At 39.8% G+C, this 24248-nt stretch overlaps 1 protein-coding gene across 2 annotated transcripts in view; it reads right to left on the bottom strand.

Moving 5' to 3' along the window:
• LOC144684527 (lysine-specific demethylase 2B-like) overlaps nucleotides 1–24248 on the bottom strand; it is a 163308-nt gene that overhangs the window by 94737 nt on the left and 44323 nt on the right. The window contains exons 2-5 of one of the 2 annotated variants that reach the window (XM_078548399.1): nucleotides 20117–20341; nucleotides 15878–16021; nucleotides 11126–11212; nucleotides 9662–9823 (exon numbers count right to left, since the gene is read on the bottom strand). In XM_078548399.1, the coding sequence (XP_078404525.1) occupies nucleotides 9662–9823; nucleotides 11126–11212; nucleotides 15878–16021; nucleotides 20117–20341 (618 nt within the window). Of the gene's footprint in view, nucleotides 1–9661; nucleotides 9878–11125; nucleotides 11213–15877; nucleotides 16022–20116; nucleotides 20342–24248 lie in introns of both variants that reach the window. The other variant, XM_078548398.1, reaches the window with a different exon arrangement.

Here is a 24248-nt window from a genome sequence, read left to right as displayed (position 1 = left end):
GTATCCATATATTAAAAAAAAAACACCTTTTATCATACATTGCTGAGGTAGACAGTCATGACTGATGAATAGCAATACTGAGCTAAGGGCAAGCCAACAGCCTCACATTTGGTGAACTTTATTCAGTTTCAAGTAGGACATATTTCCTGACTTCAAGAACTACCTCAGCCAAAATTCTAAAAATAATTTTAAATGTGTCAGAGGCTTAGTTTGAATTTCTAGCTCACTAGCTAGAAATTAGTAAGGCAAAAAAAATGTGTTCTTCCCACATTAAGGCAAAGGGTTTAAGCTAGCAGACTAAGCTGCATCACAGCAAGTTATTAAAATATCACAATTATTTGTGGTATACCCAATCCTAATGTCTAACTTCAATCCCCAAGAAGGCAATGGACAGAAATGGAAGGCATTAAACACATTTTCAATGGCTTCAACCAAGATCATAAAATATCTTATGCCATGCTTGTGTTCAAAACAGTCACCTTACCCCTTGGTCATTTCACTTACTTCACTCATGGGGCAAGATTTCATACACACAGCCTGTATGAGTGTGCTTGCCACATATCTAAATTACATACATATGGATTTCATTTCAAATATTTAAAATTCAAAATATAATAATTTAATTGGCTATTAGATTATATTTTTCCTGCCAAGCCAATTCTAGAAGGTTAACTTGCTGTGCTTACATGTGAAAGCTTTTATCGCAGCATCACATGTTGCTATTTGACTTCATTACTGAATCTTGTAAAAGGGGAACATGCAATACAGAAGCCTACTTCTCCTACATTACAACAGTAACTACATTCAGAAGTACTTCATTAACTGTAAAGAACTTTTGGACATCCTGAGGTCATGAAAGGTGCTATATAAATTCAAGTCTTTTTACATCCTGTATTATGCACTCAACTTCATGTAGCTGGTAGGTTTTTTCCCCCCACAAGGGGGTGGGGAGAGAGAGGATGGAAAAATTTAAAGCTTAGGAATACTTGTGAAAAGGCTTTTTATATCCCCCTCAAAAGTAGCTTAACTGCATGAAACAATATTCAACAAGCATAAAAATTGTTATGCTTCCAGGCTGACATTTAGGATCGAGAAGGCAAATACCGCGAAGGGTATGGGCCCTGACAACATTCCAGCAATAGTATTGAAGACTTGTGCTCCAGAACTTTCTGCAGTGTTAGCCAAGCTGTTCCAGTACAGCTACAACACTGACATCTACCTGGCAACATGGAAAATTGCCCAGGTATGTCCTGTACACACAAAAAATGACAAATCCAACACAACCAATGACCACCCCATCAGTCTACTCTCCATCAATAAAGTGATGTAAGGTGTCATCAACAGTGCCATCAAGCAGCACTTGCTTAGCAATAACCTGCTCACTGATGCATGGTTTGGGTTCCACCAGGGCCACTCAGCTCCTGACCTCATTTCAGCCTTGGTTCAAACATAGACAAAAGAGCTGAGCCCAGAGGTGAGGTGAGAGTGACTGCCCTTGACATCAAGGCAGCATTTAACCAAGTGCGGCATCAAGGCACCCTAGCAAAACTGAAGTCATGGGAATTAAGGGGAAAACTCTACTGGTCGGAGTCATACCTAGCACAAAGGAATATAGTTGTGGTTGTTGGAGGTCAATCATCTCAATTCCAGGACATCACTGAAGGAGTTCCTCAGGGTGATGTCCTGGGCCCATCTTCAGCTGCTTCATCAATGACCTTCCTTCCATCTTAAAGTCAGAAGTGAGGATGTTTGCTGATGATTGCACAATGTTTAGCACCATTCTCAACTCCTCAGGAACTGAAGCAGTCCATGGTTCAAATGCAGCATAACCTGGACAATATCCAGGCTTGGGCTGACAAGTGGCAAGTAACATTCAGCCAGGCAATGACCATCTTGAGCAAGAGAGAATCTAACCGTCAGCCATTGATATTCAATGGCATTACCATCATCGAATCCCTAACTATCAACATCCTGGGGGTTACCATTGACCAGAAACTGAACTGGACTAGCCATATTAATACTGTGACTATAACAGCAGGTCAGAGGCTAGGAATCCTGTGATGCGTAACTCGCCGCCTGACTCTCCAAAGGCTGTCCACCATCTACAAGGCACAAGTCAGGAGTGTGATGGAATAGTCTCCACTTGCCTTGATGAGTCCGAGTCCAACTCCAACAACACTCGAGAAGCCTGACACCATCTGGGACAAAGCAGCCCGTTCGATTGGCAACCCACCCACAAACATTCAATCCTTCCACCACCGAAGCACAGTAGCAGCAGTGTGTACCATTTACAAGATGGGCTGCAGGAACTCACCAAGCCTCCTTAGACAGCACCTTCCAAACCCACGACCACTACCATCTAGAAGGACAAGGGCAGCAGATAGATGGGAACACCACCAGCTGGAAGTTCCCCTCCAAGCCACTCACCATCCTGACTTGGAAATACATTGCCATTCTTTCACTGTCGCTGGGTCAAAATCCTGGAACTTCCTCCCTAACAGCACTGTGGATGTATCTACACCACATAGGCTGCAGCGGTTCAAGAAGGTAGCTCACCACCACCTTCAAGGGCAATTAGGAATGGTCAGTAAATGCTGGCCTAGCCAGCAGCACCCCTATCCCAAGAATAAATAAAAAAAAAGAATGAATTATACCAATCCAGGATAACCCTACAAACCCAACTTTCAAAGCTAGCATGGCTAGCTTCACCTCTACCAATTTGCTGACAGGAGTGTTGAATAAGCAAGGCCTTCAATTCCTTTTCCCTCCACATCAAAGGAAAACTGCTTAATGTTGAATCTGTTAAAAAGTTTATTCAAATTTGCACATCAGTGGAGGGGATGCGAAGCAAGAAACAGAAAGGAGAACCCTAACAAACAAATAAGAAACCATTCAGCTGCAGTCACGAGCGAAGTGAAAATATTTTGAAGTTTTGTAACTAAGTTTAGTTATAGTTTTTTTTTTGTTTAATCTTTTGGCAATCCAGAATACAATAACCTCAAAAGTCTCTTGGAACAAGAACAATCCCTGTCTGCCTCAAACGTTGAATTGTTACAGAACTATTTTTAAACTTGTAAAAAACTCTGTGAAGGAAAGGGTAAGGGCTTTAGTCAGCCTGATAGTTCTTTTTAATAGATAGAATCAGGGCTAAAATAATATCTCGACAGTCCTGGTGGCAAGTGACAAATTTTGAACAAAATCCTCATTATCACAATGGTCCTTCAAAATTTGGATATAATTTAGAAATGACTTGGAAAGATTGCATAAGATTAAACAAGAGTTTGGGCAAGTTCTGAAGATGGTGCAGTGGAGTTCAGTACCATAGGATCTTTTTCATCCATCTGAACAGGCAGACACCTGAACAGTTTAATATCAAAATCGAAAAGCTGACTGTTAAGGTGGATGGAAAGGAGCCGATGGAACCGTGTGAAGTAAGGAGTTCTCTTCATGTCCTAGACAATATTAATCTCTCAACCAAAACTACCAAAAACATTGACTGGTCATTCATTTGTTTGCTACTTTAGGGGCCTTGCTGTGCGCAAGTTGGATGCTGCAATTATCTCTATAACAGTGGTTGCACTTGTAAAATGCTCTGGGACAGCCTGAGGAAATGATAAGATGCTCTACAAATGCATTTTATTCCTTTCAGAGACTATTCTACTTGATGAACATATTGCAGAATAGGTGTGCCAAATGCTCATGATCACAAATGGTGAAAAAAAGTCAGCAGGTTAGCTAACAGCTTAACTAATAACTATTTTGTGATCTATTCACATTGGCAGAATGGGAAGAGCATCCTATGGTTAAGCAAACTTCTGGCATGAACATTCAAGATTGAGATGGTCCCAAATGCAATCGTGTTAACCTTCAATTTTTCATCATTTGCTTTCAGAATTGTTTTGCATCTCGTCAGCATACTCTCACAGCATCAAAACCTTACTTTTTAAAACGTGATGGATAGAATGTCAGGGTGACCAAATCACGAAGAAGATTAAGGGACAGCCTGCCACATGGTAGTTTTGTGGGGGGGGGGGCTGCCAAAGCTGTAGCTGAGAGAGTGGGGGCGGGGGGGGTGTACGGGGAGTGAAAATAAGGAACGGTTGGTCACTCCAAAGAATGTAGAAAAAGAAAACAGGAGCTCTTTTTCAGTACGCTTTATAAAACACTAGAGCTCTTTGTCTTGTTGGATAAAAGTTGTCACATATGGAAAACAGATCCAAATATTTTATAATCATGTGCAGGCTTCATCATCATCAATGCTCCTGCATATTTTCAAATCAAATACAATTTTGGCCATGAAAATCCTTCAACAACTAATGTAAAAGAAAACATATTTCCTGAAAATATGTGAATGCAAGTTCAGGACACCACAAAACAGAACAGTGCAGAATAATTTTTCTGAAGTCAAATTCTGGGCAACGTCTTAAATAAATCACACAATTAATCAGTATCCTAATTATATTGCACGTGGAATTGCAATATTTTAGCTTTTAAACGCACAGTACTTCTTCATCTTGTAAATTGTGGGCAAGTTTCTAGCCCTTTTCTAAATCTGCTATTAGCGAATTTAAAAAAAAACAAACGGTGTGTTTTTTTATTTGACGCCCAACTTTGGGATTCACCTATTTTTTATTAGAAGTAAAGTCATTCCAAAACACTTACTTTAAATTAAACAATCTTTCAAATACAATGGCCTAGATTAGTTCACCTTCCACTTTCCAGTTTGGAGTATTTCACAAAAGCAGATTTTATTGATGATCCTTTCACCTAAAAGTTAGAATTTATTGTTGTCTGCTAATGAATGCCATTCATGCCTTTAACAAAATCTCACCCATATTCTAATGCCCTTTTATATTACAGCCCTAACTTTGGTCACAATGAGCTGCAGAAGTGACGTGGCTCTGTCAAAGAAGCCAAGGTCCATTTCAGAAGGTGGTTTTCCTAAAGCTCCAAACAAAAAGCAGTGCCACTTGGTGCAACATAAAGGGCCACAAACAGTTGCCACAGATTCTGCTGCCCTTCATTCTCTGGCTGCGCACAGATTTTGCATTGCTTACCGGTGCAGATCGATTCTAAAATCAGGAGAAATTTGAAGCCAGATGAAGCACTGTTTTTCAACCCAGCATTTGCTGCTCCATTGCCACCAATGCTTTGAAATGCACCTAGCAATACAGGATGGGGACGATTCCAGAGCACCATAAGTTCCAGCAAACTGCTGAGCTGACAGTAATTGGAAGGGAATGAACCAATAAAGTTACAGGCAAACTCCACAAAGATGTAAGAACTATAGAGTAGTGATAACTGGGGAATTCAATTATCCCAATATAGGCTGGGACAGCATAGTGTAAAGGGCTAAGAGGGGAGGAATTCTAGAAACATGTGCAAAAACTTTCTTGAACTGTGTGTTTGCAGTCCAATGAAAAAGGAAGCAGTGCTGGATCTAGCAAGTGAAGTATGTTTCAGGGCATAAAAACAAAGTGCTGGAAAAACTCAACAGGTCTGGCAGCAGAGAAAGAGTTAACATTTAGAGTCCAATATGACTCTTCTTTGGGACAAAAAAGGAGATCTCGTGGGTGTAGGGGATATGGCTGAGGCACTAAATTAGATCTTTGCATGTTTCCACTAGAAAAGAGGATACTGCCAATGTAGAACCAAAGGAGGTGTTAGTAGTGATATTTGGTTGGATGAAAATAGATGCAGAGGGGGTAGTTAAATGAGGAGCTGGTAAGAAAATTCAGCCAGCCCAGCTGGGCTGCATCCTGGGTTACAGATGGAAAATGCAAAGGCTTTAGCCACAATCTTCCAAACGTTCTTGAATAGGGGGGAAGGCAGGGATTGGTGAAAGAAGACTGGAGGGTTGCAAATGTTACATCCTTGTTCAAAGGAAAGGAAGGGGATAATTCTGGCAATTACAATCCAATTCGCTTAATGTCAGTGATGAGAAACCTTAAGAGACAATAATCCAGGACAAAATTAAGGGCTAGTAAATTAAAGTTTGCTTTGATTGGTTTAAGGCAAATCATACTTGACTAACTTGATCCATGAAATAACTGAAGCACTTGATGAAGATAGTGAGGTTTGGTGCTTCTATAAACTTCCAAACAGTAAATGATAAAGTATTACATAATGGACTTGTTGCAAAGTTAAAGCCCATGGCACTAAAGGGACAAATGACAGCATGGATACAAATTTGGTTAAGGAACAGAAAAGCAGAGTCATTATGAATGAAACAAACAGAAAAATTTGGAAATATTCAGATCTGGCAGCATCTGTGGAGAGAGAGCGCGAGAGAGCGAGAGCGAGGGAACGAGCAAAAGTCCGCAAGCGATAACATTTCTGGTCAATGTCCTTTCAGTAGTATTGATGAATCGTTGTTTTTCGAGACAGCAGGGCAGTATACAATGGTGTTCCCAGGAATCAGTATTGGGACCAAAGCTATTTTTGTTATATTAAGTGATCCGAACTTGGGTTTAGAGCGCACAATTTAAAAGTTTGCAGATGACACAAAACTTGGAAACGTAGGAAACAATGAAAAGATTATAGTAACAGATTTCAGTAGAACATAGACTGGCAAAGTGTGCAGACACATGGCAGATGAAATTTAACACAGAAGGAGTGTGAAGTGATACATTTTGGTAGGAAGATTGAGATGCAATGGGACAGATTTTCCTGTAAAATGACGATGTAACAGCCTTACCTTTATTAAAGTGTAAATCTGATAGTAACTGCCAGCAACTGCACATGTGCAGTTAAACGCAGAAATCAGGAAGTTGCTGTCAGAAACTCAGTGTTTTACCAAGATTTGTCATTGAAATACAAGAAAAGGTGTGAAGTTGCTACATAAGTGACATTAAAACTTGGTAGGAAAATTTAGGATTTATCCATTTTGGCGTAAATTAATTCTCAACACTGTGATAATTTTAATAACTGCTTAAGTACTGCTAAAGAACCACTTCAGCACCAAAAGTTAACATTTACAAATGTGGAGTCAGATTTTAATTATTGCTGTAGGTTTAAAAAAATAAAGCTTCAAGTAAATTTTTATTTTAACTTTTTCTTTGTGTATCTCTTTCTTTCTTTTCCTCTCTCTCTTCACTTTCTGTACCGGATTTGACATCGAATTCACTGTTCTAACATGACACTTCCTGATTCATACTCTCCATTCCTCATGAATAATTCTTCAACTTGATTGGTTAAGGAGATACACAGTTGCTTACTCTGTTCTCACAGATCCTAGGGCCCCTGTAAAAAGTGCTGCACCAAAATGGTTTTCAGGTAACCACAATTTCAAAAGCAAAATCCAATAGGAAGGCTCTGAGCAAGTCTCCAATGAATGGTTGGGGTTATTTGGTTGCAGAGAGAAAAACACAGTCTAAATGTAGACTAAACAATATAATTTTAAAGTGGGGGCAGGAGCAGAGAGACCCAAGCGTGTGTGTCTGTGTGTGTGCAAATCTTTACAGGTGGCAGAAACAGGAGAAAGCATATGGAAGATCCTTGGTTTTATTCAAGGCAGGTTATGCCAAACCTTTGGTAGAAACCCTGGTTAAATCTCAGCTGAAGAATTAATTTCAATTCTCGGTGCCACGCTTTAGAAAGGATGCCAAGGCCTTGGAGAAGCTGCAGAGATTTACTAGAATGGTTTCAGTAATAAGCAGCTTCAATTAAATAGAGAGGCTGGAAAAACTAGAGTTGTTCTCTTTAGAGCAAATAATGCACTACTCGAAAAGCTGGTGAATGCAGATTCAATAGTAACTTTCAAAAGGGAATGGATAACTACTTGAAGTGGGGGTGGGGGCTGAGGGCAGAAGTACAAGGATATGGACAAAGTGGGACTAATTGGATAGCTTTTTCAAAGAGCCAACATAGGTGTGATGGGCAGAAAGGCCTCCTCATCTATATCCATAAGTTTCTAGTAACAGGTCTACCAGTTTATTAAGAAAAGCATAACTTCCAAGGCATAGGATTTCTGCAAGCTGCACAATTTTGATTTCATCCTTTTATCAGCATTTTGGCATCACTTTCTCTCATTTTTTGGTTGTATTTTATCCTTGGTAATTGTAATAAACACGTTTATTGTCAAGCTTGGCTGACAAAACAGGTAATATTGTTGTGATTCAAGTTTTAATGAAAAACAGGCTTGAACCCAAAACTAACTGCAATTAAAAAAAAGCTCACAGCCAGACCAATCAGGCCAATAGGAAAAAGAATACAGATTTGAACCAACAGAATAAAATGTAAATTGCATCCAAGTGTGCACTAATATGTTACCAAAGATTTCAAAACAAGTTTTTGTTAAAAACAAAAAGAATCATATTTTCCTGGCTGCTCCACTCTGCATAAAAAACTAATTTGACAAAAAACCTTCCATACACGTACCAGATATTTAATGAACTGACTCAAATTGCATGATTCTGGTTGCTTACGTACTCATGTGAGGCAGACAATGCATTGGTGTTAAACTCTGAAGTACTTTGTCCACTGAATTATTGTAGCCCATGCGCTGCCTGACAGAATATCACAGTTGCACACCTGCTCATCCACAATGCCCATATCAGTTGGTGGGTTTAATATCAATATGTGCACCTATATCAATTATGATGATAAATTTATATTTGATCTTTGGACATCATGGCAAACCAAAACGGAATATAAAATTCCTACCAGATTTAAATATGTGATTTTTTAAAAAAGTTTAGTAATTCTTAAGACTTTCTCCTTTGTCACATTCTGCTTTTATAAACAAAATCTTAGGTTTTAGAAGACATCAGTAATGCAAGGTGGTGCAGGGGCATCAACACTGCAAGACTTCAAACAAACATTTTCTAAGCAAGCCATGTTAACAGACAGAGCCTGTTTTGTGCAAATAGCTTGGTATTTGGCTTCGCAAAAAGGAATACACAAAAAGACACTGCAGTTAGCTTCAAATAAGATCTCAATTCTCAAAACAAGTCTTTTTCAAGTCAGAGGCTACATTCTGTACAGCTTTTAAGATGAAAACTCCTACAGGCCATCAGTTTTCTGAAGCCCTATTGCACTGATTGAATTCACCAATTCAGTGCCTGAACAAATTGCCTGGTTAGATGTGTCCCGCCTTTACCCAATTTATAAAATACTCAAATCAGAATAAGCCAATACTAAAAGATTAGCTGCACAAATACTTTTATAAACAAATGACAGGAAATTCTGATTTGTAACAGATGCCCTTAGCTTTGGTACATTCTAATAGTTTATTTTCTGATCCCAAGACTAGCACATTTTAAAACCCACAATGCTTTAGATTAAAATTGGAAGTCAGGTATTGTAATTCAGAAAATTAATTATTTCTGATGTACATTAATAAAGATAAAATAGGTACTTCCATAGCCTATTTCCTGTGCCAACCAATGAATTCACACTTACTCTTAACATCTCACAAGATTTCTAGTAGCACAAGTGATAACCCACGCAAAATATTTCTCTCCCCCAAAGACCTATCTATATATATATGAGCCTTGAAACATATTGCAGGTGTGCAAATGCTTTTGCAAAGCAACGTACATACACCAATGGAGTTGTTTAAGTTTGTACTTGAATGAATACTTAAGATGCGAAATGTCACCAACTATTAGCCATTTTAATCCCACATCTTTAAACAAAAATATTTTTAATATTGCAATACCTTTTTCCTTGGGCCCAAATCAGTTGGTAGATCCTTTTCCTTTCTTCGTTTGAGCCCCAGACCATCATCAGATTTCCGCCTGTTGGGATGATATTCCTCCATTTTGGGACGTCCAAGATCTTCAGACTTCCGTCTCCCTCCATCTTCACCTTGTTTAAACTCCTTTAAGAGAGACCCAGGAAGATTGGAGGCGAATTTAAACCCAGGGCCTCTCTTCTGTATGAAGATCGGAAATGGGAATAAACGCACATTACCACCCGCTATTGCAGAGAAGCTTGCGCTGCGCTGCCTGGTGTGGTATGTGGTCTACATGTATTTTACTTTAATCCATTTGTCCGTTGTATTTTAAGTACAAAGCTACATACATAGCAATAAAATTTACAAATTCTCACATTTTCCAAAAAAATCTTGCACCATTAACATGTGCTTGGCTTAATCCAAAATATTTTAAATATTGCATAACAATGATGCCCAATTTATTTGCTCAAAACTAATTTGAAAAGTGTTGCTATACAACTGTTCTTCAGAGTGTTGGTGCATTTACAGTACTCAATGTTTTTCTGCAATGCTCTATAAGCCCATCTATAAATAGAATTCCGAAGTAAAGATTAATTATATGCATTCAACATCAGTGCAGCTGAAACCTGATACAGAAGTAACCTGAAATTTTAGTTTTGACCACAACTGCATAAAATTTAATGTAGATCTCAAGCCCTGTGCTTTTTCCTCTCCTCTCAGCATCTTTGGAGAGAGAAACAGAGTTTATGTTTCAAGGCCTATATGATTCTGCTTCAGAACTCAGGAGTTCTGAAGAAGAGTCATATTGGACTCGGAATGTTAAGTCCGGTTCTCTCTCCCCACGGAGAGTTATTTTAAGTACAGAAGTTTTTCCAGTCTTGACTTTGTTACCCAATGAGACTTTGGCCTGTTGGGCTATTTGGAGATAAGGGGGGAAAAAAAATCCCACCTTCAGTGATAGGATCACCCATCTGAGGTCCAAGTTAGAAGATCAATTATCAACGTCATGCAATTTTGCAAACTTGTCTGGCTCAGGTACTGGCTTGTACTCCCAATCCCCTTGAGATAAAGGAGCTTTTTAATTTTTTTTTTTATATACCTTTGCACTACCCAAATCCCTTCGTTCTTCCGCAGCCTCAAGACTGTCAAATTAAAATATTTTGATTTGTCTCAGATCTATAAAGTGGACGGAGGGAACAAAGATGCTGGAGGGGGGAGAGATTAAAGAGTCCCTCCATTACACAAGATAATGGAGATTATATTGGAGAAAATTAGAAACACATCTGCATGAGATTTTGTATCAAGCAGAATTTATTTCTATTGGTTTAGCTTCAAATAATTCCTAGTCAAAAATTAACATGGGCCCAAATATCATCTGTTATGTATATCAGGTTTGGCATTTCTTTTACATCGGGGATTTCCTTTTCTAAAGAAATCAGTACTTACTTTGCCTGTTTTTCCTTCCTGGTTACACTTCGGGCATTCCCAGCAATTTGGCAACTCATCATTTATATGTCCTTCAGACTCTTCTACCTGATATTAAAAAAAAAGTAATAATATATATACGCACACAGCTTCTCAAGGGCAATCAGGGATGGGAAATCAATGCTGGCCTAGCTAGTGATGCCCACATCCCATGAATGAATAAATATTTTAAAAAAGCACTACACATACAGACCAAAACAACTGCAGGTCAAAAATAGCTAGGTAACTAGAACAGATGTTATCAATATCTGCTTTATGCAATGTGCATCTGGCAAATAAATAGCTATATTGGTGATTTTTTTAATAAAGGAATAAACAGGCTGTATTTGAACAATACTCAGCTCAATTTCATAGTGCTAAGTTCAGCTGTTGAAAAGTTTAACATTGTTTGCTATATGTTTCAATGTATGCATGCAGCCTGTTCAATCACTTTGGACATAAGTACAAAGGAGGCCACAAAGCAGCATATAGAACGCTTGCTCACGTGACCCTTCTTGACTAGCTGTAACATTCAGAAATCTGAGTTGCTTGGGAATGCCTTTAATGTCATATGGCAGACATCAAAATTAGTCCAGATTTTAACAAAGCATAGGAGGACTAATGTATGCAGTAATGGACTGCAAACTTATCTTGATTGAAAAGGGCCAAATGCACACAAGTTCAAGGCAGGCTGACTTTTTGCATCCTAGACTACAGGAGATGGCAAAGTTCCAAGACACACTTGCTGATGTAGTGTCAGTGGTAAATACAGATCTCCCCTATATGCTCAAGTAGTCCTAACAAGCTCTATAGATCTCCCTTCTTGGTAATGGCAAGTTGGTGCAGTTTTGATGTAGGCAATCTTGCCTACATGCATTCTTGTCAAACTCCTTGCCCTCCATATCCAGGGTGGCAACAGGAGTTCCTTTGGGCATGACTATTCTACAAGTTTAGGGTGTTTACAGACAGCTTTTAACTTGATTCAGTGCTAGATGAAAAAAATGATGAATGTATTTATGAATAAAAGCGACATCAGTAGTAAGGAAAATGCTAGAGTCTAGGGTGTGATAACAGGACACTTAGAAAATATCAACTGGATTAGACAAAATCAGCATGGATTTATGAAAAGGAATTCATGTTTGACAAACCTACTGGAGTTTTTTTTTGAGGACATCACTAGCAGAATAGATAAGGGAGAACCAGTGGTTGTAGTGTATTTGGACTTTCAGAAAGCTTTTGATAAAGTCCCACATAAGAGGTTAGTGTGTAAAATTAAAGCACATGGGATTGGGGGTAATATATTGGCATGGATTGAGAATTGGTTAGCAGGCAGGAAACAGTAGGAATAAATGGGTCTTTTTCAAAGTGGCAGGTGGTGACTAGTGAGGTACCACAGGGATCAGTGCTTGGACCCCAGCTATTCACAATATATATCAATGATTTGGATAAGGGAACCAAATGTAATATTTCCAAGTTTGCTGAGGACACGAAACTTGGTGGGAAAGTGAGCAATGAGGAGGGTGTTAAGAAGTTTCAAGGTGATTTATACAGGTTGAGTGAGTGGGCAAATACATGGCAGATGCAGTATAACATGAATAAGTGTGAAGTTATCCACTTTGGTAGAAAAAACAGAATGGCAGAGAATTATTTAAATGGTTATAGATTGAGAAATGTTGATGTACAAAGGGACCTGGGTGTCCTAATACACCAAATCACTGAAAGCAAGCATGCAGGTGCAGCAAGCAGTTAAGAAGGCAAATGGTATGCTGGCCCTCATTGTGACAGGACTGGAGTACAGGAGCAAGCATGTCTTACTGCAGCTGTACAGGGCCTTGGTGAGACCACACCTGGAGTATTATGTGGAGTTTTGGCCTCCTTACCTAAGAAAGGATATACTTGCCATAGAGGGAGTGCAGCAAAGGTTCACCAGACTGATTCCTGGGATGGCAGGATTGCCGTATGAGGAGAGATTGGGCTGACTAGGCCTGTATTCACTGGAGCTTAGAAGAATGAGAAGGGATCTCACTGAAACGTATAAAACTCTGACAGGGATGGACAGACTGGATGCAGGGATGATGTTTCCTCTGGCTGGGGTGTCTAGAACAAGGGGTCACAGTCTCAGGATACCGGGTAGACCATTTTAGGACTGAGATGAGGAGAAACATCTTCGCTTGGAGGGTGGTGAACCTGTGGAATTCTCTACCACAGAGGGCTATGGAGGCCAAGTCACTGAATATATTTGAGGAGGAAATTGATTTCTAGACTCTAAAGGTGTCAAGGGGTATGGGGAGAGCACAGGAAAATGGCATTGAGATACAGGATGAGCCATGATCATACTGAATAACGAAGCAGGCTCAAAGGGCTGAATGACCTACTCCTGCTCCTATTTTCTATGATTCTATGATTCCCAGCGTTTTATGAACCACCACATTTACGATGGTGCTTGCCGAATTTGCACTTTAATTCTAACACTGCCCTCCAGAAATGAAACAACTACTAAGTCCATAGTCCAAATGTAGTTTTATTGGTAGCTGTGAATTATCTATCATCCCCTGCAAGAAAACCCAAGTATCAGCAATAATTGGTATTTAGCATCACTCCACTCTAGTCTCCAGACCTGGGAAACTACTAAATTACATACAAAATAAATGTAAGCTATAGGGGTAACAGTCACATTGCAGAGTTGTTATCAATGTGGTTGAATGAAGCACTTGCAAGACATAGAACCTACCAATTTTAACTTCCATATTTTGTCAGGTATTCAAAATAGTAATTATTTCATGATAGATTTCTATTATTTACTCATTGCAATGTTCAATATTGTGACAAATCAATATACCATCATCTTCTACTGGTGCGTAAATAATAAGCTGGTAGTAAGAGATGGAGTGGGTCTTATTAGGGACAAAGGTAGTGATATATGCTTAGAGGTGCAGGACAAGGCTAGAATAATTGAGTACTTTGTATCAGTGTTTACTAAGGAGGAGGAATCTGAAAATATCAGAAGTAGTGGAGATAGTAGAAGCAATGGATAGGGTGAAAATTGAGAGCTGGGGGTGGTTGGGGTGGGGCTACTAACAAAGCTGGCTATGCTTAGGGTAGATAAGTCACCTGGTCCAGCTGGCTTGCATCCTAGGTTGCTGAAGGAAGTGGGGGTGGAGACAGAGGAAGGGGTTGCCAGAATCTTCCAATCTTCCTTCACCACGGGGAAAGTGCCAGAGGACTGGAGAGTGGCAAATGTGACACCCTTGTTCAAGAGAGGATACAAGGACAGTCCTAGCAACTACAGTTTAACATCATAGTGGGTAAGGTTCTAGAAACAATAATCAGGGAAAAATAAAATCAGACACTTGGGAGAGATTTGAGTTAATTAAGGATAGCCAGCATAGGTTTGTAAATGGCAGACCAAGCTTGACGAATCTAATTCAACTTTTTGATGTAACAGAAGGCTGAGGAAAGGATGTGATGGATGCTGTCTATAAGGATTTTAAGAAAGTGATCAATAAAAGTAACAAAAAAGGCTGGTTAACACAATTTAGGCTCATAGAATAGGAGGGTCAGTGTTCAATTTGATTTAAAAATTGACTTAAGGACACAAAACAGCATTTTGTGGCAAATGGTCATTTTTTAGACTGGAAGATGGTAGACAGTGGTGTTCCCCAAGGATCAGGGTCACTGCGTTTTTGCTATATATAAATGACTTGGATCCTGGAATACAGTAGAATGTTAAAATTGAAGGAGTGGCAAACAGTAAGACAGACTGCCTGCAGCATGACAGATAGATTAGGAGAATGGGTAGGCAGTGGTAGATGGAATTTAATAAAGAGAAGTGTGAGGTGGTACAATTTGGCAGAAGGGATAGAGAGAGACAATACAGACTTAATAGCAGAGTTCTAAAGAGTGTTGTGGGGAATAAGAGAGTGCATGTGCATCAGTCTTTGAACGTGGCAGGACATATTCAGGGTGGTGAGCAAAGCATATGGGGTCTTGGGCTTCATAAACAGAGGCATTGGGTACAAAACCAGGAAGGTTATGCTGAACCATTATGAAGCTCTGGTTAAGCCACTACTAGAGTAGTGTGTTCAGTTCTGGTCACCACACTTGAGTAAGGATGTGAAGGTCCACAAGAGGGTGCAGAAAAGATTTACCAGAATGGTTGCAGGGATGAGAGATTTTAGTTACAAGGTTAGGTTGGAAAAGCTGACGCTGCTCTCCTTGGAGATTGAGGGGACATTTGATAGAAGTTTACAAGATTCCGACAGGTTTGGATAAGGTAGACAAGGAAAATCTGTTCCACTGATGGCACAAGAACTAGGGAAAACAGATTTAAGGTTTTGGGTGAGAGATGCAGGGGGAATGTGAGGAGGAACTTTTTCCTTTTACGCAGAGAATGGTAATGACCTGGGACTCACTGCCCACAAAAGGTGATGGAAGTGGAAGTTTGAATGATCTCAAAAAGGAAATTGGACAAGCAATTAAAGGAAATGTAGGGCTTCAGGGATTGAGCAAGGGGAGTGAAACTAATTAGACTTCTCCGTGGTGAGCCTGCATGGATTTGACATGTCGATTTGCCTGTAAATGACTGACCTCCAGCACCAAACTATCCACTTAAAAAAACTAGTTGCTCTTTCACATCGTTCAAATTAACTCTTTTAAAAATATTTCAAATCTGAAAAATGTAATATTTTAAGAGGTTTAAAATATGATCCATCAGGTCAACTAGGTCAAGCATACCTTTAAGCATCCTGGGTGTAAGATTTCGTTGCAGATGGAGCATTCCATTAAGCTAGCATTAAATTTCTCTGCTTCATCCACCACATTGTCTTCCTTTCCTGCCTCACCGCAGATCTTGCAGACTGCAGTGTGTGGTAACACAGGCTGCAACAAAGTGATAGAGGTCAATAGACTCTAGTCTAAAATAATATGCAATGTAAAACACACCATTCGTAACACAACCATTCATAACCTTTGCTTAATGTGGCATTTTGGAACTCAGGATAAATTTGGTGATGACAATGCAGGTAGCAGCACCAATGCACTGTGTTGCAAACTTCCATGGACACAGGTTTAATACCACATAGACTCCCTAATTTCAGTTTAATTTTTGAGCAGAGGCCAGAAATTTCCTAATGAGAAAGGAAACAGGCCAGGGTGTCTTTGTCAGTCTACTGTGGTGTACTTTACAGTAAAAGTCAGCAACTTTTGCACGCTATAATGATTGGACTCACAACATTCCCAAAGGAATGGCTAAACCTAGAAAAGGGGCAATTGTTGATGTGAACCTACACTTTACAGTCCTTTGGCATAAAGCCAGCCCTGTATTGCTAAAGGGTTTATTAGCACTTTTGAAAGAATGCAAAGCTTTATAGCAAGGTATTAACCATGCTAATATTTGGCAACTCATTTTGAACCCATTTCAAATACAAAAACTCTGCACACATTAATGTCCAGCTATTGGACAAGGATTCAGGACTCTAGTTAAAAAAATAACCTATATATAAAGTGGCTTTCACATATTTAAAACATCCTAGCATTTCACTGCCAATGTGCTACTGTTGAATTGTAATCACTATGGCTTTGTAGAAATGAAAAGCTAATTTGTGCACAGCAAGGTCCCATGAATGGCAATGAAATGAATGGCCAGTTGCTATGTTTTTGATGAAATTTGCTGAGAGAAAAGTGTTAGCCAGAAAAGTGAACTAGTCCTATTTTCTTTGAGGGACCAATCCATGGGTCTCTATCGTGTCCACCCAACAGGGCAAACAGGACCTCAGTTTAACGTTTCATCTGAAAGACTGCACTTTTAACAATGCAGTAGTCTTTCAGTACTGTGCTGAAGTTCCAATCTACATTAGGCACTCAGGTCTGGAAGTGGAGTTTTAACCCACAAACCTTCTGACTCAAAGATGAGGGAGGGTGCATTAATGAGCCAAGTTTGACATATTGTGTCATCAATTTCCATGGTGCCATTACATTAAGTCGGAACTAAATCTGTAGTCATCTTTTCGGATTTGTGCTCGCACACCTTCCGGCAGCTGGTTGTTAACAAGTACATTGCAACCCGACCTGCTGTTTAAATTAAATAAATACCATTTTTGGGTGTTTTTAAAAATTAGTTATTAACAAAGTTTCAAAATCTACAGCTTGGCGATCATGTAAGCCAAAGCTTACAACTACAAACTCTTTACGAGGCCCAGACTGTTGCAGTGGTGATGTGGCTCTCACCTAGGTCACTCCAACAGTATATTCTCATTGTTTGTGCATCTCATATTGTTCTACTACTCACCTCTCATTTAAAATTCTTATTCACGACCGCCCACGCAAGTACCATGCTAATTTTCTCAATGAGTTATCATCCCTGCTTTCCTCCTGCTGCCTCTGCACCAAGCACCTTCTCTTGGTTCCTCCAAACTTGAAGATGAGATTGCTTATATCTATAACATACTGCTTTTGCTGTTTAGCAATTTGCGGTCCTGTGTTGTAGCTTCACTGGGTTGGTCCCTCATTTTTAGGTATGCTTGGTGCTGCTCCTGACATGGTCTCCTACACTCCTCAATGAACTGTGTTAGTTCCCTTGCTTGATGGTATTGGTGGAGTCAGGGATATGCCAGGCAAGGAGATTACAGACTAATAATCTAGAGGCTGGGACTGAAACTGCAAAGACACGTTCAAATCTCACAAAGCAGTTGAGCGAAATTTAAATTCAATTAATGAATAAATCTGGAATAAATTGTGTGGCACTACCACTTTGTTAAATGGGATAGATTCAGATTAGATTGAGCAGCTCAAAATTGGGCATCCATGAGGAATGGTGGGCCATCAACAGCAGCAGAATTGTATTCAATCACACTGCATGGACTGCAGCGATTCAAGGAGGCGGCTCACCACCACCTTGTCAAGGACGATTAGGGATGAGCAAGAAATGCTGGCCTTGCCAGCAATGCTCACAACCCATAAACAGATAATAAAAAAGATCATTCAAAACTCTGCTGTTCATGTACTAACTCACAAAAAATGTCATTTATCCATCATCCCAGTCTCTTCGACCTACACTGGTTCCCAATTAAACAAAATCATTAAAATTCTTACCATGGCCCAGCCACTCCCATCTCTGTAATCTCCCACAACCCTATAATCCTCAGAGATATCTGTGGTCCTCTAATTCCAGCCTCTTGAACACACTTTAATCACTTCAGCATTGGTGGCAGCAGCCTTCAGCAGTCTAGAACCCAAGATCTGAAATTCCCTCCCAAAACCGCTCCACCTACCTACTCTTTCCTCCTTAAAGCCGACCTCTTTGACCAAGGTTTTAGTCACCTGTCCTAATACCTTATGTGGCTCGGTGTCATATTTTGTTTTATAACACCTCTGTGAATCGCTTTGAAATGTTTGCTTGCATTAAAGGCACGATATAAATAAAAGCTGTTGTTAAAAGGAGTTAAATTAAAAAGGGCAAGTATTAAATGTTACATTTAAATGTATTCATCAGACTCCACCTTATTTTCAAAAGGCACTGTGTTTTATTGTAAAGAATCATCACAGTCAGTACTCAGGTGAAATATATTTGCTTGCACAAGTCAAATGAGCTCATGGTTTAATTGGTTTTAGTTGCCTAATGTCCTTGAAAAGGTCCTGCTGCCAGGAGTAATGTTGGACCACTGCCATTACAGCACTTCATAATTATATTTAAACAACTAATCTTCATGGAGTGTACTACAGCAAGCTCTCATTAAGGTCTCTAGTAAAAGGAAGTACATTTGAAAAGTTTAATTTTTCCTGATCTATGCAATGAACTTGTATGTACAGTTAAAGGGTCAAATGAACAACCACTTTAAAATGTTAATTATCAATTCATTAGAACGGAACTTTTTAATCAATGCCATTATTTTGGTTAGCACCTGCATTGAAGATATACACCTGTCAGCTGTGGCTCAGTTCATAGCACCCTCGCCTTTGAATCAGAGGGTTGTGGGTTCATGTCCCACTCCCGGAAACCAAGAACTGTGATTGTACTCAAAAGAGTTGCAATCTGTGACTGTTGATAACTCGAAAGAGTATCAACCAGTCTTATTTTTTGCTGTGATTCAAATACTTTCATAGAATTGGATCAACTTCTTTAGGTTTATTTCCTCAGCTTCTCCCTTCTTTCCCTCTATGCTACAACAGGGACTACATTTCAAAAATATTTAATTGGCTAAAAAATACTTTGGGACATCCTGAGGTCATAAAGTGCTACACAAGTGCAAGTTCTTTTCTTTATTCTTGGCATCTCTTCAATGCTTTTCCCATCTCTTCTTCACTATCATGTTGTAAAAGCATCAATTCTTTCATCCATTGTTGGACACTTCAGAAAGTGCAAAAATGGAATTTTGCAAGTTTTTCTTTGCACCCTCTGACTACAGCAGTTGTTATAGCCTGATAATCTCCATTAAAAAAGTAGTGATTGTCAGTCAGTTGAGCATTGTCAGGACTTTATATTGGTTTACAAGAAATTGCACAACCTCCTTGTGCAAGAAGTCCCATCATGCCACCAACAATATAAAACAGCTAAATAAGCAATTGTGAAAAAAAGGATAGTATGCAAAACAAGATCACGTATACATGCATATACTCTGGATTAGATAGTGCACAATTACTTTTCTATTTCAAAGATTGAAAATGATTAATGTGTTTCCATATCTTAGCTTTTCCATCTTTACATAAATGATACATTCATTTCATAAACTATAGCTCAGTCTGTATCACACAAGGAAGTGACCAATTCTATTCATTAGAACATTTAATGCAATATTTGGCCTCAAATACTCAAAAGAACGCTACTGCCTATTACCAGCATTTCCCCCTGCAAACCAAGATTAGGAAGAGCTGCAGCAATCTCAAAATTAAATCTCAGGATAATCCCACCACCACTGAAACTGGTTTCCTTGCAGAAATTGGCCAGCGTAATTAAACAATCTATGTCCTTACACTTACAGCAATACATTGTCTCTTGATACAGGACTGCTTCATTCTGCCAGGACCTCCAAATTTCTTCATGTCTTTGCAGAAGTGGCATTCGCCACACTCTGAGCGTGAACAGGCTTCGCATTTGCGACATCGTGTCCTGCGTCTGCGCGCACCACTTGTTGATTTATGGACAAGAAGCTTAGGTCCCGAAGAAGGTGCAGGCCGAGGTTTTAGTCTTGCTGAGGCCCTGGACTGTAACAAAGAAAAAAACACTTTCAGAAATATGCACCATACAACAAAGACTTTATATCAATTCCAAAGCCATGGTTTTTCCAACCATTCTCATTCAATAGGCAAAAAAAGCTATTAATTCATACTCAAGATCATATCTTTTTCAAAACAGGAGAAAGGGAAAGGCATTTCTAAACATTTAGCACTACCTAATCTCTTTGCATCACATACAAGATACAATGTACCAGGATTCTTCAGTTACTAAAACAGAATTACCTGGAAAAACTCAGCAGGTCTGGCAGCATCGGTGGAGATGAAAAGAGTTGACGTTTCGAGTCCAATGACCCTTCAAGGGTCATTGGACTTGAAACGTCAACTCTTTTCTTCTCCACCGATGCTGCCAGACCTGCTGAGTTTTTCCAGGTAATTCTGTTTTTGTTTTTGTTTTGGATTTCCAGCATCCGCAGTAGTTTTTTGTTTTTATTTCTTCAGTTACTCATGGTTCTGCGAATGAGGTAAAATGAGAAACTTGTGCTTTTTTACCAAGTAACCCACAAACAAAACAGAAAACTTTAACAGTGCTGAACCATCCTTTTACGTATTACAACTTTGCTTGGTCCACACAAGACCTGATGACTTGTTATGCAAAGCTGCTAAACCTCACCAGGCTGGTTACTCCTGTAGAATGTAGTAAAAAAACTGTGCCATCAGGATCTACAAATGAAACAGGTTTGATGGTTGGGAATGAACACATTAACAGTTGTTCAATGGGTTACTTTGGTAGGTAAGACAAGTTGAGTGAACCCACCATCACCCACTGAACACAAGAGGCTCAACACTTTTCAGACAGTGATTTAAATTACTTGATTAGCTGACCAAACTGGAGTCTCAATGTACAGTAAGATAAAAACAAAATACTGTGGATGCTGGAAATCTGAAATAAAAACAGACAATACTGGTAAAACTCAACAGGTCTGGCAGCATCTGTGGAGAGAGAAACAGAGTTAACACTTCGAGTCCTTATGACTTCTTGAGAGCTAAAGAGAAGTAGAAATGTGATGGATTTTATACTGTTTAAAAGGGGGTGGAGCAAAATAGAAAGTCAAGGATAGGAGGGAGCTCAGGAGAGATTGACAAAGATGTAATGGACACAAGATAAAAGGGGGTATTGATGGTAGTGTTAAAGACTAAAGAAGGTGCTGATAGTGGCATAAAGGTAAGATAGCATAATGGTGTTAATAGCAGAACAAGGGTCAGCGCTCCATGAAACCACGATATAGAAACAAGTGGCAGATGGCTGTGTTTGAGGTGGGGTGGGGGTGGGGGCTGGGGAAGAAGGATAAAAAAATTTTTTAAATGAATAAATAAAAAACTTGAAAATTGGATTAAAGATAGAAGAGGCAGTTCTGAAGTTGTTGAACTCAATGTTAAGTCCAGAAGGCTGTGAAGTGCCTAACCAGAAGAGGGGATGCTTTTCCTCCAGACACTTCCCTTCCTTGACCTCTGTCTCCATTTCTCATGATAGACTGTCCACCAAAATTTATTACAAGCCCACCAACTCCCACAGCTACCTCGACTATAGCATCTCACACCCCACCTCCTGCAGGGACTCCTGCCCATTCTCCCAGTTTCTCCACCTCCGTTGCATCTGTTCTAATGATGCTACCTTCCAAAACTGCACTTCTTACATGTCTTCCTTTCTCCTTAACCAAAAGCTCCCCCACCTCATCCACTGTAGTTGACAGAGCCCTGGACTGTGTGTGACCCATTTTCCGCACCTCTTCCCTCACCCCTTCCCTCCCTCCCACAACCAAGGGTCCTTGTCCTCACTTTTTACCCCACCAGCCTCTGCATTCAAATGATCATCCTCCACCATTTCTGCCAACTCCAGCCTGATGCCACCACCAAACATCTTCCCATCAACCCTAACACCCACCCCCCATCAGCATTCCATAGGAACCATTCCCTCTGACACCCTGGTCCATTCCTCCATCATCCCCAACTCCTCATCCCCTTCCCATGCAATCGCAGAAGGTGCAACACCTACACCGTTACCTCCTCCTTCCTCACTGTCCAAGGCCCCAAACACTCCTTTCAGGTGAAGCACTGCTTCACTTGCACCTCCTTCAATTCGGTCTACTGCATTCGCTGCTCGCAATGCAGTCTCTTCTACACTGGGGAGACTAGACACAGACTGGGCGACCACTTTGTGGAACACTTTGTTCAGTCCTCAAGCATGACCCAGACCTTCCTGCCTCTTGCCATTTCAACACACCATTGTGCTCTCATGCTCACATGTCTGTCCTTGGCCTGCTGCAATGTTCCAGTGAATCCCAACACCAACTGGAGGAACATTACCTCATCGACCGATTAGGCACTTTACAGCCTTTTGGGCTTAACATGGAGTTCAACAACTTCAGACCATGAACTCTCTCCCCCATCTTCACCCCTTTTTTAATCCAATTATTTTAAATTTTTATTTACTATTTATTCTATTGTTTATCCTTTTTCTCCAACAACCCCCAGCAACAGGGCCATCCGTCACTTGTTTCTATGTTGTGCTTTCACAGAGCGCTGACCCTTGTTCTGCTGTTAACACATTCTGCTATCTTACCTTTATGCCACTATCAGCACCTTTAGTCTATAACACTACCATTAACACCCCCTTTATCTTGTGTCCTTTACATCTTTGTCAATCTCTCCTGAGCTCCTACCTATCCCTGGCCTTCTATTTTGCTCCACCCCCTCCATCACATTTCTAGTTCTAAGGTAAAGGCAAAAGAGACAAAATTTCTTGTTAAGTTCTCTTTAGCTCTGAAGGGTCGTCATATGGACTCTAAATGTTAACTCTGTTTCTCTCTCCATGGATACTGCCAGGCCTGCTGAGTTTTTCCAGCATTTTCTGTTTTTATCTCAATGTACAGTACCTGCTTGAGGCTTGTTTGCAATTAGAATTTCTATAAGGCAAACAATGAATGTGAAATGTACAGCTGTGAATTGGTGCTCAATAGAGACTATGTGCTTCTATACTAGAGATTGAGCAAAGCACGAAACAAGAATAATGGGGGAGTGTAAAAAATAAGGGGCACTCACATGCCCACCAGATTAAATGCAACATTGAAAAGTCAGGCCATCAACCTGCCCTCTTGCCCCAGGGAACAGTGCACTGGGGAGGGAAGAGGAAAAAGGAATGAACAGAAAATATATTTTGAAAAAACATAAGATATACTTAAAATGAAACAAAATAAAAGCCAGGTTTATAAGAATAGGCTGGACATTTATACCAATTAATCAGCAAACCTAGATGTGCATTGTACATTATCTCAATTCCTCAGCAGAAGGCTTGTCAGCTGTGGCTGGGTGTATTCCTGGAGGTTTCTTCATATCCTTCTGCCGTGAACAACCCCACTCCCACACACCCAACACTGGTCCATCCTCCAGACATGTTAACTTCCCATGCCAAATGGAAACATGAATAGACTCTTGTGTCACCCAAATGGGTTCATGTTGACAGTCAGTTAAACAACCTTTTACCGACCCCAATACTTTTATAACTGATGAAATATGTGGTGGTTTAATGCTCTTAGGATTCTTCTCTGCTCCTTTCAGCAGTGTCCTGGAATTTAACCTTCAATTCCAGGAGACTCAAGGACAATTCTGGAGGGTTGGCAACCCCATCAGTAAGTCCAGATATACAACTGAATATCAGTAGCACACTTAAAACAAGACAAATCACTTCCATTCTATTAGAAAGGTTCCATTAAAGATAATGTTACCAATTGTTGGTCATGTGTTACTTGTCTCCAAATGGTTACAAAATTATTACAATACAAATGTAAATGTCACACAAGAAGCTAACATTAGTTGATCATTAGAATCACAAACAACACCATGCCATTATGTCCATAGATCACAGATATCTCTCATA

This window comes from Cetorhinus maximus, chromosome 9 (genome assembly GCF_964194155.1).
Source record: "Cetorhinus maximus chromosome 9, sCetMax3.hap1.1, whole genome shotgun sequence".
Classification (NCBI taxonomy): Eukaryota; Metazoa; Chordata; class Chondrichthyes; order Lamniformes; family Cetorhinidae; genus Cetorhinus; species Cetorhinus maximus.
The sequence above is the reverse complement of the archived record's forward strand: the minus strand, read 5'-3'. Positions and strand labels throughout refer to the sequence as shown.